This window comes from Pyxicephalus adspersus, chromosome 4 (genome assembly GCF_032062135.1).
Source record: "Pyxicephalus adspersus chromosome 4, UCB_Pads_2.0, whole genome shotgun sequence".
Lineage (NCBI taxonomy): Eukaryota > Metazoa > Chordata > Amphibia > Anura > Pyxicephalidae > Pyxicephalus > Pyxicephalus adspersus.
The window spans coordinates 25,133,217-25,156,369 of record NC_092861.1 but is presented as its reverse complement, the minus strand read 5'-3'; the positions used below and the strand labels follow the sequence as shown (position 1 = coordinate 25,156,369).

General features: G+C 39.3%; 1 protein-coding gene across 1 annotated transcript in view; it reads right to left on the bottom strand.

Annotated features, from left to right (window-relative positions):
- PXDN (peroxidasin) overlaps positions 1 to 22,490 on the bottom strand; it is a 77,755-nt gene extending 55,265 nt beyond the window's left edge. The window contains exon 1 of the mRNA XM_072410092.1: positions 22,232 to 22,490. Within this exon, the coding sequence (XP_072266193.1) occupies positions 22,232 to 22,410 (179 nt within the window). The 5' untranslated portion in view covers positions 22,411 to 22,490. The remainder of the gene's footprint in view (positions 1 to 22,231) is intronic.
- Between the last annotated feature and the right edge of the window lie 663 nt (positions 22,491 to 23,153).

The window sequence follows — 23,153 nt, the reverse complement described above, 5'->3', positions numbered from 1 at the left end:
TACTGTAAAGAATCCCAATAAAATCCCCCCAAATGCAATTTAGTTCCCTTTGGGATCATTATCTTAAACCTGGACTGATATATATATATTTTTGTATTTATTTCCAAACCTCCTATCAGTGCTCTACCCAGAAATCTACTTAAGCTGGGTGGGAAGACATTTTAAGTGGGTGGCAGCAGTATTGTGACCTGTTTTTGGGTGGTTACCAAAATGTGCCAGGTGGTGCGCCCAGCTCAAAGGGGCTGTGGAGAACACCGACTATGTTTTTCATTAGGGAGGTGTCCGAAACTGTACTCTGTACCACATAGTCGTAAATGTATATTTTTTTGCCCATTAAGGATACTTAGATTATTGTTAACAAACATTTCAAAATACTTTTCAAACACAGTTTTTGTATCCATTTAATGTACAGGGTATGTTCTCTCCTGGCCAGAGTGCATAACCCCACGTTTAATTTTCAACAAGGACAAACACAAAAAACCTTGTGGTAGACCACACATAGCTTTAGGCTATTTGGGAATGTTTATTTTATAGTGAACTATTACCTTATTAAAGAAACAGCTAATTTAAGGATTGACCTGGGAAAAAGTCATGCAAAACAATGCTCAGGGATTAGTCAAAATTCGTCACATGATCTCTGCCAAAGGAGAGGATCACAGCTCAGGAATGGCGGCTGTCTGGACATCATTCACACCAGCGGAGTTCCATGAAACATTTACTTATTAACAACTGCCTGGGTTAGAGGAGAAGCCGATAGCCTGTCTGGTTATGATAAACCCCAGCATGTTTGAAGCCAGGGATCGGTATAGTGATTCCACCAACTGCTGGGAGCCTTTATTAGGCAGGAACAGACGCTAGTTATTATACATATATATCCAAAATCTGAAGGGGTCATTGGAGAAATCTTTCCTGATTTCTGGGTCCATTTAAAAGGAAAATATGACACAATAGGTGATAGTTTACATCTGTTTCCTGCAATTATGTTTATGTCTCAAGTATTTAACAAACCGGAGATCTGTAATGGACTATAGCAGTTTGCTTGGCAATTCCTCATTTTCTATCATCTTCTTAGAGTTTTTACTCCATTGAATGCTTGTTTTCTTTAAAAGGCAAAGGTAAAGCTCTGACCAGAGACCCATCTACTATTGATGCTAGGTGCGCAGTGTGCAGGATCCAGTAAGTGGCTCAGGTGCTCAGAAAACAAACAGTTGTACTTATTGGTTACTACAGAAGAGAGACTGTACAGAGCAATATTTCTTCATATTTATTGACTACAGGTTCCAGCTTTTGGAATCTGCCATATTTATTATCAACAAGGCACTCCAAAGAACTGTAATAATGTTTAAAGGGCAGTAAGCCAGGACAGACTACAGAAATTGAACTCAACAAAGCTGCCCATGGTAAGAAGGCTGGAAGATATGATTTATAGTACATAAGTATTGCTCTGCATGACCTTGAGGCAATAAACGAAATAACAGACCAAACTCAATACATGGATTAAACAGAACTTAGCCATCACTTCTCTAGCCCCACTATTCCCATAACACCCCAAAAGCCTTCTTCACCAAGGAAGAGTCTAGAGATACATAGCTTCAGGCCGTGACAAAGAATGGTGGTGATTGTGGGTGGAAGATGTTCTTTAAACACACTCCTCAACGGTGACTAACTGCCTTTTTCTCTTCCATTTAGAGGGTCCTGTGACACGAACGTCTTTAACGCCAATCCAGCTATCCATTAGGGAGGAAGCTCCTCTCAAAACTTGTGATTGATGGGGGGGGGGGGAGGAACATTTAATTATATTTTATGTATAGTCATTGTTATTAGAATGTTACAAGGAGTAACAAGTACAGACAAAAAAAAATTAAAGGGAGTGGGGATAAACAAACATAGTAATAATCATACAGCCATGTAATATTAGAATAGACTTTACAGCAAATATATCAAAAAAAGAAATCACAGCAAAGAACACAAGAATTAGTCCTATAAAGTCTAAAAAATTACAAAAATGGGACATATCACCCACAGGTAGGAATAATATCAATAAAACACAACATACACCAAAAATGACCCAGATAAAGTCTTGGATATGTATTAGAAGACAGAATATTCCTTTCTGCACATGCTAATCAGGAATTAACCATAAATTAAAGTATAATGAGTATTGAAAGTGGGAATTAGTTAAGGATAGCAAGTTCAAACAGGATTGAATGTTCGGAATAACAGTCTCAAGACGTTCAAATGCGAGATCCAATCTCTTCCAATATTAATTGAGTTTCCAAATATTCAATGTTATCAACTTTGCATACCCATTCCTGCATGGAGGGTATCATTGTCATGCTCCAATAACAGGGCAGTAAATATATTTTAAAATGAGAGAACACCTTGCCTTTACAATTGTTGCTATCCTCACAATGCCTTGCACCCCCTTGTACACATACAATAGATTTCTTTAGCTTTTTACCCCCACCCTAGACACTTAAAGAAGCAGCAGACTGATAATCCCTTCTCTCTCCTGTTAGCATGCTCCTTGCGCTGCAGCACATATCATTGTATTGTCCCTCAACCTCTGAGCTCTAATCTAAAAACTGCAATAAACAGATATTTACATTCAGGTAATTTTACTGCTTGCACACATTTTGTGTATTTTATCCGCCTGGGGTTCATCTTTGAGCCACATGTGGTTTTTGCATGCTGTCCAATATTAAAATGCTAATTCTCTCTGTGGGGGGAAAATTAAATGAAAAATGCAGAAAACACAGACATGGAAACGAAAGAACTCTATGTAAACCTTAATTAGCTAACTGAACATAAACTCAAGCGATATGAAAACACAATGACCTCAGCACTGTGCTATGCTTTTATTAAACTATATATGTTTTGTTTTGTAGTTGTATACCAAAACACAAGTTAGCTTAAAACAGATGTAGAATCTGGCATAACACACGCTGAAAATCTGTTCCTCAACTCCCGGTTATCTTTATGTATAGTCTACCTGCCTTTGTGCCAAAGTAATGGCAAAAACACAATTCCAGTTATTTTACAGTACATCAGTGCTCGAAGCAGCTATTGTATGTTTAGCTCATATCCTGTTCAGAGGAGGCTATACAAGGTCTCACTTTCAGTTCATCTTCTTCCTGGTTTACTTAGCAATTAGAAGCTGATCCTTATCTCCTGCTCCCCATATATTTGGATCAGAGTGAGGAGCAGAAGACCGCTTAATGATTACAAAAACAATAAGTTATAACCAACACCAAATAAACAGGTTTCTCTTACCTCCTCTCAAATACCATCAGCTATATTCCTCAAAATGATTTCCGTTGCCTCTGCAAGTAGAACCTTTAATTGCAGTGGAAAGGCACCTGCCCTATCAAGAGAACCTATCACTTTCTCCTAAATAATGATAGATTCTCTGATAAAGTGAGTACACTCTCTTGAACCCAGTTTTTTTTAAAATGGTGAAGGTAAATAAAGAAGAGTATGCATATACCATATAGGCTGCATCACAGAAAATACCAAGCAGGTATGCAGCCATCATTTTTTGTGTATAATCTTGGGGTCTGTGCATTGCCATTTTTTTTCCTTCCTGAAACTCAAAGCTCTACTACACTGACGAGCAAATGGCATTGTAAGTTTAATGGATGGGCACCTCTGATACCCTTACACTGGTAAAAACAATAGATGAGTGCTGTATGTAGGATATGTAGAAGGTCACAAAACTGGACTATGAGAATGGTAAACTATATTACTATATTAAAAAAAAAAAAAAAAAAAAAAAAAAAAAAAAATTTTTCAAAAGGTTTGTTCTTTTTTTTTTTTTTTTTTTGTAAAATATCTGTCAGAAGAAATACACTCGGCTCCTAAGCCCTGTAAGCCCTGGTGAGGAGCTGAGAAACACACTGAATATTGCCAGCTCGGGCAATTATCTTTGGCTAAACTACTCAACCACTCCTGCTCTAAGATCTCTACATCATAAAGGATAATCATTCTGCAGTCCAAGATACTCAACATTTTTTCCCCTATACCAAAAATATATTCAGATTTTGTACCAAAACTAAATATTGGGTTAGCAAGGAAATAAGGATTTACATACACAAAAGTACATTTTCCCATGTGCTAGAGGTACATGCTGTACTCCTTATTAACATAACAGCAGGTACTCAGCATCAAAAAATGCCGAAAGGAATACAGAGCTGATAATGAAAAAAATATACAAACTGCAAGCATGAAAAAAAAAAAAAATTGGCTTCCAGGGGTGCCAAAGCTCAACCTCTGCTCTCCTCTCATCGCTGAACAAAAGTTCTGCATATGCCAGCAAGACTGCAGTAACCGTGTCTACTTTATTCCCATTCAAGGTCAGCATAGCAGGAAATGCATAACAGCCAACAGCCTAGCAAACACATTGAGAGAGAACAGAGCATGAAATCCACACAAAGGGGCTCGGGATAATCAACTTAGCGCACTAGCTGGGTGATGTCAATGGCATGTCAATGCTGTTTTAACTGCAGCTTCAAAAATGTGTCACTTAGCAGAGAAAACCGAAACCTCCTCACCTCTAATCAAATGTTACATCTCCAAGAAGATCAAGAAAAGACCCCAGGGGAAAGGCACAACCAACACTGCCACCATTTACATTAAAATATATACCTGAGATTAAACTGCTTGCCACCACTTGCAGGTTTCTGCATCACAATGAAAGCATTATTGGGCTCATTTTTTATGGCAACCAGAATAAAAAAAAAACATAGGATGACAAATATAATGTGTACCATTAAGAATATGGGCTCCGTGCCACAAGAAACATTCTGTGTGGATGAATTCCAAGCAACTTATTTTATAATGCAAAGCAAACAGCAAGTGACATGTCAAAGTATTCTTTAAAGCAGCCTTTTGCAACCATTTTTACTCCGGAGGAACCCTTCAAATAATTTTTAGGTGTTGGGAAATTCCTGCTATAATCAAATTAGAAAAAATTCTGTTAGCATTGGCTGCCAGTGAGAAGAATGCCCCCCACTATATTAGTGGTTAAAATGCCACCTTTGCAGACAGCTAAAGAGGTTCTTGCTTTTACATTGCTGGCACTGCGAAGTGGTGTTGGCCACAGCTCTATGCAGCCAGCATCTTTCAGTCTGTCACAGCTCAAGGAGCCCCGGGCAACTTCTGGAGAAACCCTGACTGGGATAGGCGGCTTTATCAGTATACCTAAAGCCAAAACTTCCTTTCTCCAGATTTATGTTTAGTTAATGTCTTGCAAATACAATAGAAAGAGAAAATTATTTTAAAGGGAAATCCAATTTTAATGGACTCTGGAACAAGTAGTCCATATCTAAGCTTTTCCCCTTCTTTTCCTGTACAGGCAACAACTAAAAATTTGGATTTTCCTCACTTCCCTCACTACATACACTGGAGTCTGTAACTCTTCTCTAACTGGGTCTTTCTGCTTCATATTGATACTGTTTGTCCAATAAACTTTGTCACTTTGCACAGTAGAGTATGAAATGGTTGAAAAAGGATCACTGGAGCAGTTGGCCATCTTGAACAAGTATACCCTGTCTTACCGCTATAAAAGATGTGCGCTCTGTGAATTATACTGTAATGTATTTATGGTGCAAAACACAAAAACAAACAGAACTGTATGCAACAACACACTGAACTGCATTGCAGATAGTAGGAACATCATACAATGCTTTGCATGCAATATTGCAATATCCAATGTTATTGCGTACACTATACGAAGTGCAGTGTGCCACACATAGTGTAAATGAAGCTTTGGTTAATGGAAGTATAGAAAAATAAGATATCAAGGCAAGACTCAGGCTTGGATGCAGAAATACATATTGTTTGGCAGGTACACCAGCAATTCTAAGTGTATTTAAAATAACTGAAATTATATATATATATATATATATATATATACACACAAATAAGGTATCTTACTTCCATCTAGGACTGGGCAGGAATTTGCAGACGGTGATGTGATATAAGTAGACGACATGCTGAAATAGGTGTATGAAGAGTTAGTGGCGGGTACAGACAGAGCGCTGAAAGTGGCACACTTAGGCATTTTCCTTCTACATGTTTGCACAGCTGACTGCAGACCACTCAGGCAGAAACAGGCCTGGTCTAGAGTTTCTGCAGAACTAGTTAACAATTAGCCACCATTATAATGTACCAGCCACAATGAAATCTTATATTGTGCTTAGGATCAGCCTGGTTTATCACACCTGGTCACCTGTTTTATATTTGGAATATCAGGCCATTAAGCCATCATCAAGCATAATTATACTAGAAGATATATTTAAAAGCAGAACCATATGAAGAAGAAACATTCATCCCTACCTTTAAATAGACAAATCATTGCTTAATATTCATGATATTTTATAGGCCAGGGATTCCAAACTTCACCCACCAGAATATCTCTAATAACATTGTAATATGTATGTTTTGGGACCTCCAAATTTCTTTCTAATGCACCCCATTGTTCTTCTATATGCTTTGGGGGTAAGGGCAGGTTAGAATAAAAAATGTTTTGCTTTAGAGGCTTAGCTTCTGGTGACAAAAACCTTGTCCGTGTCTGTTTAAGCAGATATCTAGGAATACATCAATTATTAAGAACTAGCAATATGCAGATTGTGTACACATGCTAACACAATACAACACTCTGGGCAGGTGTGAAGGCAACCTGAACGGAAACTAGCATTTTTTTGGTTTCATTACAAATTGTTACCCTTGTGTAGCCCCCCCCCACACACACACACACACACACACACACATTTAGTCAGCCCCCTGCTGTGTGTTTTTTCAGAATTTACATGCAGCAACCAAGGACAGTTAGCCACTCCAACCACATCCATAGACTTGACTTGAAAACACTTCTACACATGTTTTTAAGCAATAAGTGGTGATCATGTTGTTTTCATACTTTCCTCTGACCCCTTCCTTACTACAGGACATGGTAGTGATGTATGAGCTTGTGGCATACTCCAGCATTGATCACTCTTGCATTTTCCAAATTTTGAATTATTTCCCCAGAGCATTGTTTCTCAACCAGTGTTCCTCCAGAGAGTGCTATGGGTTCCTTGAGCAGTTTGTGACTTTCAGGTCAGTTTAACAGATTCCTTTTTGGCTATCCATAAGCCTTCTCAATGGACAGAAACGTAAGGTGCATTTTTCCTACTGGCTACCACACTAATTAACTGTGAGCTGTGGTTATAGTATTTATAGAAGGTGTTCCCTGGGACCTGAAAGTTATTTAAAGGAGTTCCCCATGTTAAAAAAGTCGAGAAATACTGCCCTAGAGGCTGCAGCTCTGAAAGACAGAGGAGTCTGGATGTGCCACCCACCATAAAGGTTTTAGTCAAAGTCTTTTACTCCAGGGAGCCAGTGTTTAGATTTTGCTGGAGTTGCTTTCAATAAATGTATTAGCAGTATGAAGACTGACACATCATGGTGACTCTTGTCATCTTACATTACAGCATCTACACATAATCGTATATATATATGGCACAATCATTATTTAGCTAACCCCCGAGCAATGTCATTCACTTTCTATCCACACTGAATAAAACTGTCTCGTTAAAGACACATCTGAAAATATAGAATAACATGCAAGATTTATCATCCAGCCCGACTGCATTTTACAATACGAAGGTAGAGGCACTTTCATCCTTCCTAACTGGCAAAACAGTCCTGGAATATTTGAAAATGAAGATTTGTTTGTACAGCTGGCATTGTGACAAGGAGACTGATGGAGTATCGAATGTTTCCTCCAGATCTGGCCTGCCGCGTTTCAATAAAAGGTGAAAAGGACCCCAGCATAGGCTGACATCATACAATCCACTAAACAAACACAATCCACTCCTCAGTAGATGCTGAAAGTAAGATCCCTACACATGTGTACACTTAATAGGCAGTCTGTAAATTACATAAAATTTTTGCTTAGATTATGGTATTTCCTCAACCAGCAAAATGAGGGTAGTTCTTATTTTATAGTTTATGTAATGCCAATCAGTAAAATTACATATAGGCTTAAACTCAAGGATTCTGTGACCTCACACTCAGCTCTGGGTGTCCTATTTGTGCAGATTTGAAATGGAACAGTTGAAAATCACCAAAACCTTATACAATTTATTATATAGGACTGCATTTACAATTTTGTGTTCAGCTATATTGCATTCGGGCCACCTTTGTAATACAGAAGTAAAGTTTGACTTTTAAAAATCTGCGATCAGACAAGTTAATTTTGAGGAAATGGACAGGCAATGACCATTCTGCAATAATCCCTCCTACCTTCCTGATTGCATCGGGGAAACTCAAACAAAAGGTATTATTGCCAAGATACCTAGCAATCCCCGCTCCCTGCAATCCAAACTTCCCCCACAATAACGCTTCCCCTATGTGTACTGAGACTGAGGAGTTGCAACATCTCGGCCTGGCCAATCAGGATGGTGGAAGATTGTATTCGGGAACCCTGTGAGATAACAAGGACAAGTGAAAAAAAAAAAATAACAGGAAGATGTATGCATGCATGTACCACACGTGTTGGGTTAATTCATTGGCAACAATGAACAACTGCATAACACACATAGGGCTCTATTTATAAAACAGGGAATCTGACATTCCCTCAAATATTCTCTCGTGGGAATGTTTCAGGTCTATGTATTTCAATGGCAGCAAATGATTTCCATAAGGGAATGTCAAATTCCCATAAACAGAGTCAATGCTGGGGTGCACAGCATGCTTGCCATTTATAATACATACTTACCTGTGTGCAGCCACTCTGCAACCATACGACCATAATTGACTAAATATTGTTTAAAATATCTGCCAAACACTCCACTTAAGTCACCCTTTATTTTTTTCAGCTATATGTAGGGCGTTAAATAGGAATTTATGGGTTGGAGAACTTCCATTAGAATTTGGAAGAGACAGCTGCAGTTGTGTTTAGTTGCATGGAAGTAGTTCTCCTGCATTGCACAACGGGGTCCCCAGACTACAAGAGTAATACAAATGTGGACTGGTGACTACAGCAACGTCTGGATACAAAACTGAAAATGGTACTTCAGCTATTTTTCTCTTATTGTAACGAACATCTGTTCTGTGTCTGGTTTTTATCCCTGTGTCTGCATGAAAGATTTGCCTTCACACTTCAGTCCAGAGACAGATTTGTACTTTTTTTCCCTTTAACGGAGGGCAAATTCCACCTTTGACAGTTGTCATTTTAAAAGGTGCTACCATTGTAAGATTTCCCCTCTACTCCTGTTCCAGCACCAGTCATCACATTTTGTCTCGGTGATAATGGCCTTCATCATGTCTTACAGTCCAATACTTAATTTCTACTTAAAGTGAATTCCAGGCAGAGGTCAATGCAGCTCTTTATTCATGAATACATGATAGGTTATGTTCACACTGGAGGGGAGGTTGATGGGTGATCACCAGTTGCTCATTTTAAGGAACGGTTGCCTCTCAGGAGTTGCTTCTCCTTGTGGCACCTTCATTGAGAATGAATGGGACAGTGGTCAAAAAACAAAAAAACAGGGCAAATAGTGAGTAGAAATCTTCTCAGTGTTAAACAAAAACCTAACCAAGGTTCTAACCCTTTTTTCAATTCTAATTGGAATGGTGCAGGTAGGTTGTACTTTTATCTATATGGACAGCAATACCATAAACCTGTAATGCATACAGCACTATAAAGGGATAATTATCACCATTATCCTGTATCGCCCTTGATTTCCTAGAGGCAGCTGACAACCTGAGGGTGTAATTTATGAAGTTAAATGTATCATCATGTTCATCTCAATCTTCTCTTGGAACTCTTTAATGGCTGGAAGCCACATAAAACAATTATTGAGGAAAAACGTTTAAGGTTTACAAAAGACCAAAATCACAGAGTGGGGAAAATGCTGGGTGTGGCACTTCTAGTACATTATTTGACTTTTTCCTTTTAGGAAAACAAAAAACCTATTTTATTATTTTTTTGGATGACATCGGTCAGTCGCTGTATAGAACGTTTGCAAATGACCCCAAAATAGCATTCACTATTTCCTCGTTTCTTTCTTGCTGTTCTGCAGATTTCAGGACAGATGGAATCCTATCTACCACCACCTAGGTGCAAGACCACTCTCTGGTTCAAGACAAGTTGGCACTTTTTTTGCCTGACCTTTTACTAGTATAAAGAGCAATTACTTCAGCAGTCATTTACCAAACATTTGGTACAGCTATAAGGATGTCCCATGTTAGAAGCTGAACACTGCAGAATAAGCAATTGGCTCCTTGTATTGCTTATCCCTTTCCTGTTCTAAACATTGCTGTACATTGGATTGGTCCAATACAAGCAAATAAGGATATCCTTATTATGACACTGCTTACATTTATAATAAGACACATCATGGATTCAGGGTTTAAGAAAGGCTGCTTGGTACTTGTTGGCCTTCAGACTGGCATTTATCAACCAAAATTAGAAAGAGCCAAGGTTTACTTAGTCTTGAACTGAACACACTCAAACACAGGATATAACGCCTCCCGATCCAGACAAATGAACAAAACAAAATATGTATGTGGGTGCCGTTGGACTACGATGGATAAATCCAGCTAAGCATTCCCAGATGGAAATGGTGATCAACCACCCACTTTTTTTGCACATTCAGTGTTGTGCTGCCCAGAATACGCTGGTGTCTTCATCATCTGCCTGCTTTCCTGACTACTCCTGCATTCACTGACACAAATGTACGTTTTTGATTAGTCTAGGAATGTGTGTTTACATGTATGCAATCAATGACACCATTAAAGACTGTCACAGCAAGAATTTGATCTGCCTTATCAACTGAATTAATCAAACATTTTCTCATATAACACTGCTCAATATTGTGATGTCAAGAGACCAAGAAGGACACAGGACAAAGCCTTTGATAGAAAAGAAGGACTTATAATTTATATACACACACTTTTTTTTTTTTTTTTTGTAAGGTCAACCTAAACAGGAAGAAGCTTCTTGGGACATTGGTGAAAGTATCTTCAGTATCTTTGTATCCTGGATTAGTACTCTTGTCTTTTACTGCTATTTAGACCTCATTTAGACAATGTTCACACAGGCGTTTAGGTTGCAGTGTGTATCCCGCTTCCTCGTGCCAAGGAACTGCTGCAGCTACTACGCCCAGCAACAGCTCCATAGGGACCGAATGGGGGCAGCAATGAGCAATACCATCAGTTAATATATGATATAGGTGGTGTTTTATTTATTCTTTTTTGAGTGGCCAAGCAGCAAGGTGCCAGCCGTAGGGAGCCATGCAGGATCGTTCAATCCCGAAACAGGTATGAACCTTACCCCACCTTCCAAACAGAAAAGTCAAATTTGCAACAGTAACCCAGACATATAAAAATGGGTTCCAGCCTTCTACTCTACCACAGAAATTGATTTGTATTTTTGTCTTTGTTGCTGTTGAAGAGTTTCCCTCACATACTATCTGGTAAAAATTGTTAGCAAAACGGGAATGGGGGAAAATCCCTTTAGCAATAAAAAACTCAACAGGGGTTCCTTGGCTTTATGTTTACCTTAAGATACCACTTAATCTATCCACACATATTGGTAACAAGCACCTAAGAATAATTTTTCTGGTCCCATGACCTTCTACAGTTTGTGACCCTTTTTACAAGCCACATTCAGTAGACTCCACATCCAATGATGTAATGGAAGTGTCGCCGCAACCAATTAAATGCCCCCAGCATTGCAAGAGCCTGATTTATTAAAGCTCTCCAAGGCTGGAGAGGATACACTTTTATTGGTGAAGTTGGGTGATTCAGTAAACCTGGAAAGAATTTCTTAAAAAAGCTTTTTGCTGGCAAATGTTTGGACCAGATCCATTCCAGGTTTGCTGGATTACCCAGCTTCAAAGATCAAAGTGTATCTTTCTCCAGCTTTGGAGAACTGTATTAAACCAGGCCCTAAAAGAGAACTGTGAATCTACTTTAAATAGTTATTTACCTTTCAGAATACCTTTTTTTGAAAGGGGGGTACAAAGTTTTAAAATAAATTTTTGCATGAGTAGGTGTCTTCAACCAAACGGTTTTAGTATTATACAACACATTGCCTCGTCATCCAATACCACAGATACATTCTGCTTCTTTAATTCAGAAAAAGCTTTTATTTTACATTTTCCTTGCGAGTACTCTGACAATAACATCCCTATAGCTTGGAAGAGAAAAGTGAAACATTCTGGAAAATTTGAGCAGCAGACATTCCACTAGACAGCTGGCAATTCCATTTCCTGGCTCCTCACAAATTCTTTGCAGTTAGGCAGTCCTGCACCTTGTTTTCTACACTGTACTCATTACACATGGCAGGTAATAAACCTGGAGGGTCTCATCCAAGTACCCTTATCTGAACCACAAGACATTGAAGGCTATTATGGGTTCCTACATGTTCTGTGTTTGCTGAGTAAAGCATATTTATCTAACACAAGCACAGGCATAAGGTAAGGGCATAACACGTAGATTATAGCTTTATTAGGAAAAAACATATCACTCAACCTGTCTTTACAATTCTAATACTTGTGTCACTGGATCATAAATAAATGCAGATATAATCTCTTAGGGGAGAACACATTTTAAGCATGTGATGTAACTGTAAAGCCTCCCTTGTGAAGACATCTAAAAGCCCTGATATTGCTGCTGGGTGACACCAACTTGTATATGATGTCCGTAGCTCCAGTGGTAGTCCTATATTAGCTGTTCTCAACCAAAGTTTTATGGAACCCTCCACAGGATGTTTCTAGGTGTTCCTGTAGCTATGGATAACGGACCTCCATTTGATGATGTCTGCATAGTTCTGGGGCCAACACCACTTGGTGGAGCCAGCTGCAAGACTCTTATGTTTTTTTCTGTAAAGTGGTTATTCCAACCACTACTGTAAGGAGGCTTTCCACTAGCCACCATATTAGGAGGTTTTTTATCCCACCGATTCACAAAAATTGTTTTTAATAGAGGTTACCTAAGACCTAAAAATTATTTCATATGTTTTTCAAGGATAAATAGAAAGAAAGGCTGTTCCATGGTATTCTCGTTCATGCCTTTCCAAGACGCTACATAAAAGGTGATGTAGGGAAGAAAAAGGGAAGAGCTTGGCCAGTACTGAGGACAATCAGACACTCCCAGATGAGGGAAGAGTTATAATTTAGGAAGAGCGAAGAGGCTGTGCTACAGAGTTGGCTAGATTTTCCACCGAGACAGCCACCATTGTTCACCTTGGCTGACAATTATCTAGTATATGTACATAGCTTTTGCCTTACTCTGAAAGATCTACCTTGTGCATTGAATTCCTCAGGCAGTACAGCACTGGACTATTCATTTTCGTTCTGTAGCCATCAAAATTACCCTTCTAAAAATACTTTCTGTACTAGTGAAAAAGTGTTTTCTGCTTTTCTACTCCAATGCCATCTGCTAACATATGTGTGTAAGATTATACATTGCATTGTCAGAAAAAAAACAAAGGTGCAGAACAGCAGTTTATTTGGTGTCCTCCAATATCCAAGTACTGTCCATAGCAATAATATGCCCACACTTAAACATTCAAACAGGGGTTTCCATTAGTAGGAAGTGGCCATTCCTGAGTATTCTCATAGAATCCCTGTATTTGTAATCATATTACTACATGTATCCTATGTACTGTAAACTTCACATTCCTAAGAATACAATTACAAATAAAACCATCTGTATTAAAACGTCTCTAGGTCATTAACTGGCATTTATGCTACAAAATGAAAACAATCAGCAGCAAACATAAACCCACATAAAAATCAAGAACAGGCAGCATGAACAAAATCAATCCAACTTAATCCAGGTGCCGTGAAGATAGAAAAACATCATTCCAGATGTATAGTTGTAGGACAGAGAGGCACAAAGATGTCTTGTAATGGATGAGAACACAAAACCACAGCACTGAAATATGCTCAACTAAAATGTGAACAACAATCTTTTAGTCTAGTTTATGTATTCATTCTCTATTAAACCACAAGCATAACCAGTTTTGAAGTCAGGCTCATGCAAGCCACAAGCAGCTGTTTCTGAAGATGATCTTGGAAAAAATTGGCCAACAAAAGATGAATAAAAACGGATATAAAATATGAAAACCATTACAAGCAGAATCCTCAGATAGTTTACAATCTAAACAGAGAAGGGGTAGAAGGTTTATAGGTGTTTCGGTGTCGGATATTGCAAACTTAGCAAGTTTTAAAAGGATCTCTTCTTACTACACCTTCCTGTCTAGATGACCCATAAACATGAGGACTTCTTAAATGAGTCAAAAGCAGCAGTGGTCACATGGCTAAGAGTTCTATAACCCCTCCATCAAAGATGGTGGATATCATATGGAAAGGGAGAGAGCTTGGGGCAGCACGGTGGTTCAAATGGCTAGCACTTTGCCTTGCAGCACATGTCTGCTTGGGTTCCCTCCCATATATATCCAAGGAATAATTTTTTGTATAATAATCCCAAATTGCTACAAAATATCAGACCTAATGTGCTCAAAAAATAAGCACAGCCATATCAATACATTGTAATAAAGTATGAATCACAGTGCATAAACCATTCATCCAAGGCTTTTCTAGGAACAAAGTCTATGTTAACAAGGGAGCATGTGAATCTTAGAAAGTAAAGATGACACAAAGTATATAATGAAACGAGTTATTCCTGAAAGCTCAACTTCTCACAGAAGAAGTATGCCTGGTAATGAATAGACCCATAGGTTGTTAAAAATAAGAGCAGGGTTAAAATTACCTTAATGGTAATTCTGGCAGTCAGGACTTGGAGGAAGCTGTATGTACGTTAAAGGATCAGTCTACTTAAAACTGAAAATTTGAGATGGAGGTAAAGTCTAGTGAGCTGAATTGGCTTCCAATAGGTCTAGAACAGGGGTCAGTAAACTTTTTTGGCTACTAGGCCATTTTAGGAGGTCAAGAAGGCACACTAGGCCCGACTCCCTCCGAGTCCCATGCTGATGGCTCTGCCCCCCACAGGAACGCCCTTGAAGGGAAATCCCTTTTCTCTGCAATGTATATAGAGGAGAGGGAATGTCCGCTTACCGTGGCGGCGGAAGTGTTAACGCCAGTCGCGGTAAATAAGGGTAAGGGAGGCATAACAAGGAGGCTCAAGAGCCGCAGGTTGCCAACCCCTGCCGGACAGGATTAGGCCGGATCAACCAGAGGGCGTTAGGCCAGATTGGACTACTGGCTAGGCCGTATCTGGCCTAAAGGCCGAAGTTTGCCTACCCCTGGTCTAGAATAACATAATACCAAGATCACCCTGCCATAATTTTTTACTTTTTCTGACCTCCTTGTGGTTTTGTGCATTATAGCTCACCTCTTATTGTGGATTACCTACCAATAGTGCCCAAGAAACATAAGTACATCTTTGCACTCTACCAAAAAGATATAAGGTGTGGGTGGAATGACACTTCAAGAATTAAATAATAATGCCTTGCCTTTCTACATAGAATTATTTTGATATAATTCTGCATACTTCAGGACTACATGATGCTGTACGAGTTTAAATAAATATTTCACAATTGGTGCTTTTTATTCCTGGTTTATCTGGGTGCTTGAAATAATGAGATGAATAATAAAAAAAATAATAAATGAAAAATAAAAAAGATGAAATGATAGTGACATAAAAGGGAATGATCTGTTGAGAAAACTCAAATCAATAGAAAGGAAAATAATAGTGTCTGAGAAGTGTGACATGCCCACTTTGCTATGTGCACTCAGATGAAGATTAAAAGACACAATAAAGTTTTGTAATAGGCTAGAGGTCATTCATTAGACATCAAAGGGGTCTAATGACTCATTTGGCAAGTTCTTGTTGTTGTGACACAGATGAAAAGTGACCTACAGTGGTGATTTCCCCCTGGAGCAATAACACCCCTGCTGCCTATGTACAATTGTGGGACATGGCACACATCTATGGCTATGCGTCTTTTGTGTTGCAATCTTCTGCTGCCCTGAGATTTTGATCCTTTGGAAAAATGACTGCAGTGCACAGATATACACAGTGTAACATTAGCATGAATGATACATGTGATCCTTCAGCGTCATATTTGGGTATATTCATCCTTTTAAAATAAATCAACAGGAAATCACACAAACACAAATTTTAGAACTAAAAAGTTTGATACTAAAGGAACTCAGAGGTACACATGCTGTATTCCTAAAGTACATTTGTGTTTTACAGTTCATGTACTGTGTTTTTATTAAAAATTAAATATATTTTATTTGGAAGTCTTTTGTATTTTAATATTTGCTTACAAAACAAACCTTATTGGATATATTAATAAGCAATTTGTTGTGTAAAGGTTGTACGATTTGCAGAAAATGCAGAAAAAAAACAAAAAAGAAAAGAAAAAAAGCTTAACAATGTATTTTTTTCTGTACAAATGAGTATTTCTGTTATGTAACCAGGGGATTCTTCTGCAGCCAAACATAACACTTGGATAATAATAATAATAATAACTTAAAAGATAATATAGATGGACAAACTTATTCAAAAGTTACTGACTAGACATTAGCAAATTAACTTTTATACAATATAATGTGGGTTTTATATAAAGTATTATCTGTTATTGTGATTGCAGTTCAGGATCAATAGTGTTATATGGGACAAAAACAAATGGTTGTGATGGCAAACATCAGTTTTTGGATGATTACTAAGATACACAATGGAACAGATTCCAATTGGTTGCTGGTAGTAGTGAAATTCGATTTTACGGCGAATCGGGCCATCCTTGCTTACCGAACATGTAAGCGAGAAGGGCTTGTGTAAATTCGGCCGTTGAGATTGATTTTTTTTTGGGACCTGCAAGAGCAATCAGAGGAGAGGAGCAGACAGCTCCGCTCCCAATTGCTCTTGCAGCCCTGTAGTATGTGTTCCTGGATAGAAATTCTCCATCCAAGAACACAGGAGTGCCACAACTGCATTCATTGATGAGCATAGCCGCGGTACTCACACTGACAGACTGAGGGTAATGCATTCATTCATGAATGCCGCTGTGGGAATCATCCTGTAATGATTTCCTCGATCTTCCGATGGGTCCACGAAATCGGTTTGCAGAAATCCCTAAGTGCAGTGCACTGTACATATCAAAGAAAGAGGAAGGGTGGTAGGTAGGACAAGCAAGCGGCACCCTGCTGCATCTTCCTTCACTATAGGAAAGTACAGTGCTTGCCCCCCACTTGGTGATCCTTTATTCGCCGTAACGAATTGATAAACATTTGGTGCACAAATGCTAGATTTTCACCAGAGATGATTATGATCATCTCAGGTGACAATCCAGTGTGTGTACTTTTGTACTGTGTATGTTTGCTAAACTGTACCATCACATTTCAACTCAAGAACATTTGATCGCCCCTATTCTTTACTAATTCATATTCTATAACACACATGCAATAACAAAACACACACAAGTAAAAAATAAAGCTTGACTTTGTTACACACAAAAAACATTTAATATTTTTCCAGGAGTCTCCTTTTATAAGGCAATCCCTAATGTCCTATCATTTTCAGAAGTGCTTCACAGCCACAGGACAAACATGGCCCCTGTTGTGTGTCAGCCCAGCAATGTTCCTATACAGCTTAACCCTGTATGTAAACAAGCACTGAAGTGCCAACCTTCCTGAATATCTTTCAGATTACACATCCAGCATATTCCTCCAGGCTAAACACAACTGTTATTGTTTTATATCCTGAGGCCAAGACATATTCTTCTTCCACAGCAAAATGGAAGGAAATGGCCTGCAACAACTTGCCGCTAATTAAATAATGCCAGGAGCCATCCACAACGTTGGAAACGCTTGCTGCCAGCCGCGCTTACCAGGGAATGTTCTGCTCATTGAACAACACAACATGGTATGTACACGGTGCAAAAATACATTGACATTTCTGCAATACAATAGTAGCATGTCACTAATCTACATTGCACAAATGTTGGTACAGGTTGTAAACCTCATTAATGACATGTAACCCCCCCCCTTACATTTTTGAAAAGAAAAGGAAGAGTTAAAAACTCACTGCATTTTTGACATCTGTATCCTATTCAAAAGGCAACGCCCAGATGTAAAATGAACCTTACCAGGTTACCAGGATAAGAATCCTTATTTTAGCCATACAATTGTCATTTTTTATCCTATTGGATTGTAGAAATTTTAAATCTCATTTGAGAGAAAATAATCATTTCCAATTTTAAAATAAGGTCCCTGATCCCAGTGTAGGTTTGGTTTGAGTTTGTTAAATCTATAAGTAAAGCAGACCAAATTAGTGAAAGTGTGGAGTGATTGGATGTACAACTACACTGGTGCCTGGAACTAGTAAAACAGTTAGGCTATGCCTGTCTATGGTGGGAAAGTTACCGTTCTGCTGTGACACTGCTGTACTGGATTTCAGAATAGCATTGGAAGTCCTCTTTAAAGGTGAAGCTAGATATGCCTATATTTTGCTTTCATGGTTTCTTCCTATCCCAATCCAATTTTTATTTTTTAACAAAGCCTTTCCATTTTAGTTCATTTGTTTACCCAAATTATCATTACATTTAATGCAGGCAGGGTTTGCAGGGTGTTGTACATAGCCTCCAGCATCCTCAGAATGCAAAACTGCCGGTCCTGCACTGTGTGATGGTATCAGAGGTCTGAGACCCATGAATGCAACACCGAAAAGAGAAAAGGTTTCAAGAGACTGGTCATAGAAGAGGAGAATGCCTGAAGGACCTAAAATAAAAAGTTCTTTTTTTTGGTATCCCTAGACAAAAACAAAATGTAATTTAACCCTTGATGTGTGGGGGGAGCCCCACTGCCAGGGTAGACTTTTATTTTCCTTGGAGTTACAGCACCCTGTCTCAGTATTGCTTAGGCTACGTGCACACGTCAGATGATTCTCGTTTGATAATCGCCTTAGGGCTAATATCAGATGAGAATCTGGCGTGTGTACAGAGGATCCACGAATGATTGTAATGGAAGTGAAGGGGAAAGAGTGCAGCGGGGTGCCGCTCCGTCGTTCTCCCCCTCTCCATTCAGCAGAATGGTGCAGTATGTACAGAGCTCGTTCATGCATCGCTCAGTCTTTTGTCAGTGGAAAGGATCGTGAAAGGATCAAACAACAATTATTGCACCTGTGTACCCAGCCTTAACCTCCATGGCGGTCTGATTATATTTGATCAAAGCGGTATATTTGACATTTAAAAATACTCAATATTTTAAATTTCCCGCCACCAAGTTCACCATCGATGCACACTCATACCTGCCTGGCATCTGCATCCCTTGTCCTCACATCCCAGACATTCACACGCAAGGTACGCGAGGCCAGGGGATGCAGATGTCCGGCTGTATCATACAGATTTCTAACACTACAATTATTAATGAAAACAGCACAGGAAAATGCACCCTACAAGTAGTTTATGCTTACAACATTGCAGATGCCAACTATAAAGGCAACAAATGCCTTTGTTGCATGCAATTTTTAGAAACCTTAGGAATGTGTCTAAAATGTATCCAAATGCACATCTGAAGAGCACTAAAAACACAGGGCAATGTATGTCTACTATGATATAATAGAAAAAAAAATCAATGTATTGCTAATAACTCTGTATTCAAATTGTAAGCTTGTAAAGTGGCCCCAGGTCTACAGACTCTTTTAGATGCCTGCCCATATGCTCACATTTTCTTCTGACAAATCATGGCTCCTCCAAACCTTGCTCCCTTTTTCAAAAAACTATTTCAATTTTGGTACTAACCAGGGTTCCGTGGAGCCCCATGGTTCCTCCAGAGTTGGCTAGGGGGTTCCGTGAGCAATTTGGATCTTCCAGGTCAGTTTAACTGATACCAATGATCTTTTGGTTCTTTGCAAGGGTGACATTCCTCCCACTAGCCAGAGATACAAGAGGAATTCTTTTCACTGACCACCAAGCTAATGTATTGTGAGCTGTGGATATAGTAATTACAGTAGGGGTTACCTGAGATCTAAAAAAAAGTTATTTCAAGGGTGCCTTTGTGTTTAATAGATCAGAAAAGTCTGGTTTAACGCCTCCCCTTGGTTCATGTACCCCATAAGGTGGGCAACAGGTTGGCGGCTTAACCATAACAATGGCCTTCTGAAGGAGGTATGCCATGGATTGCTCTAAAGGGAATACCAGCATGCTGTAGAAGTATCTGCCCTATGAATCTAGGCCACCTTACGGGGCAAAAGGAAAGTATGCGTTTGCTTTTCAAAACTTATATCACAATAAATACCAAAAACATTTGTTTATAAAGAGAAACAAAAAATCCTGAAATACTTGATTATCCCAGTACACCATGTATACCATCACTGCAGCCATCAAATGTATTTATACAATTAGGATTTATTTTCCTCTTTGCAGTGACTTATTAAAGAGTTCACCCCACTGAGAAGTTTAGAAAGAAACCAAAAAGTTAAAAATTAATGAGTCTTGTGAAAAGTCAGCAAGTTTCACTTACATGGAGTCCCCAGGAGATCCTAATACAGTACACAAAGAATTAGAAGCATTCCTTCTACAGCACAATACAGACCAATTACAGGTCAGGAAAAGATCACATTCAGGGGAGACGGCATGAAACAATCAAGAGGTGCAGGCTGTTCAATGTGAACACTTGTTAACCACCCATTCACTAAATATCCAGATTAATCTCCAACAGCCAAGCTATAAATTATTCCAGGTCATCCAAAGGCAAGTGTGCTTGGGTCTTTATGTCCGGACCTGTAAAAAGATCAGTGGTCCAAAGTCATTTAATCCCTGGAAAACATACTTCTGTGACCCAAAGGGAAAAAATTACAATGGTACCACTTTGATCCCAGTCTTTCAGTACATTGGCCAACACCGGATTTGATTGCTTTCCCATGTTTGACATTTTTAAAGCCCAATCCCAACCAAAAAAAAAATATTTTTTCGAGCTTTAAATAGAGTTAGGACCGCTTACAACTTCTGCTCTCAGTGTGGATCTAAAGAGTGGTCAATGGTTGGAATCACTCATAGGGCTCTTTTTGATCCTGGTGGAAATCAATTACTGCCATTAAAACACATGGACACGGAAGAATTCCCAAGGTTTAAAAGAAAATTTCTGATACCCCGTTTTATTAATAAAGCCCAGTGTTCTCCCCAGCCTCTTTTAGCCTGGAGCACCACCTGGCATTTTTCAGTAACCACCCGGCTGTTTTTGGGTGATTACTGAAGAGTTTGGTCACAATACAGGGGCTGACACCCACCTACAATTGCTTCCCACTCAGCTTAAAAAATGTTCTGGGTTGAGCACTGAAGCCCATAGTGTTTGTTCACCCGGAGTGGTTGGCAGTGGGTTTAACAACTTTATGACCACTTGCCTTAACATCTGCGGTACAACACAAACTTACCCCTTAAATCAGGGGTGCCCACACTTTTCTAGCTTGCGAGCTTCTTTTAAAATGACCATACCAAAAATAAAAACTTGGACTTAATAGTAGAGTTTATTTTCAAGGCAGGGCTCACGTTGCTTTTGCGATCTACCGGTAGACCACGATCTGCCTGTTGGGCACCCCTGCCTTAAATGAATAAAAGATTACTGTCCTTCATTCACGGGTAAAGTAATTGCCCCTCAGGGTTCCCTACCATGTTTCCGATAAGGATAAGATAGAAGGTAAATGAATAACTGAACTACCTGCTGACCACCCCATGCCTTCTACCGCTTGGGATCTTACGTATGTCTCTGCTCACAACTTTGAGGACATCTCCTATTATTTCCTTTTTCCCCAGTTTCCAAGTATCAGATAAAAAAGTGGAATAAAACCTTTTCAATGCGGTCAAAAACAGCACTAAAACCAACCTCAAACCTATACCCATCCAAATACCAAACAAAAAAAATATGGCTGGAGACCTTACAAGCTATAAAAAAAAAAGAAACAAAGAAGAACAAAAACTTCAATATTTATACTTCTCAATACAAATTGTATGAAATAAGTGCAACTTTCAAACATTCATCCCTGGAAGAACTCATCCACACCTAAGAAAGCAGTTTCACCTCTACACAAAGACTGAGAAGTCCTGGAGAAGTACAATAAGGACAAGATCCAAGCCAAAGGATATCAGACCCTGCAAGAGGATTAACCCTTTAGGTGCCACCCATCCCCCCAGATACCTGGAAGCCCCCTACCTCTGCTAAAGTTAAACATTTTTCCTGGGATAGGTGCAGGGAAACAATGAATGAGCACTTACAGGATGGTAGTCTGTGGGGACACAGTGGGGATGTTCTCCAGCATTAGATGCATGCATCTCACAGTGCTCCGGAAACACAGGCAGCGGCTGGGGCAAGATCTGCCCTGCTGGGGGAGTCCAAGCAATAGCCCCGCTGTAAGGACAAGGCAGACAAAGGAAGGAGCTCTGCACGGGTCCATGCTGCCTAAGGGAAGGACATATAGATAGGAGAAGGGGAGACAGGATCTAGGGAGGCAGCAGCCACACAACCTCCCCACACAGGCTCCGCACAGATTGCAGCGCTCACTTCTCTCCGGAGCTCTAGCAGAGGATGTGACGCTTTGTGCTCTATAGGCACGGGCACGTGCGCCACCCAGTGGCCGTGCGATGTATAAGCACTGCATAACTAGGATAACTTTTTCTTAGTGAGTTGCTGCTATTCCACATTATAGGCTGGTTAGATTTATTCATTTGGGCTTTATGTGATCCTGGTTAGATTAAATCATTGGGCTTTATGTGATCCTGGTTAGAGTTAATCATTCGCTTTATGTGATCCTGGTTAGATTTAATCATTGGGCTTCATGGGATCCTGGTTAGATTCAATCATTGGGCTTTATATGGTCCTGGTTAGATTCAATCATTGGGCTTTATGTGATCCTGGTTAGATTAAATCATTGGGCTTTATGTGATCCTGGTTAGATAAAATCATTGGGCTTTATATGGTCCTGGTTAGATTTAATCATTGGGCTTTATGTGATCCTGGTTAGATTTAATCATTGGGCTTTATGTGATCCTGGTTAGATTCAATCATTGGGCTTTATATGATCCTGGTTAGATTTAATCACTGGGCTTTATATGGTCCTGGTTAGATTCAGTCATTGGGCTTTATGTGATCCTGGTTAGATTCAATCATTGGGCTTTATGTGATCCTGGTTAGATTCAA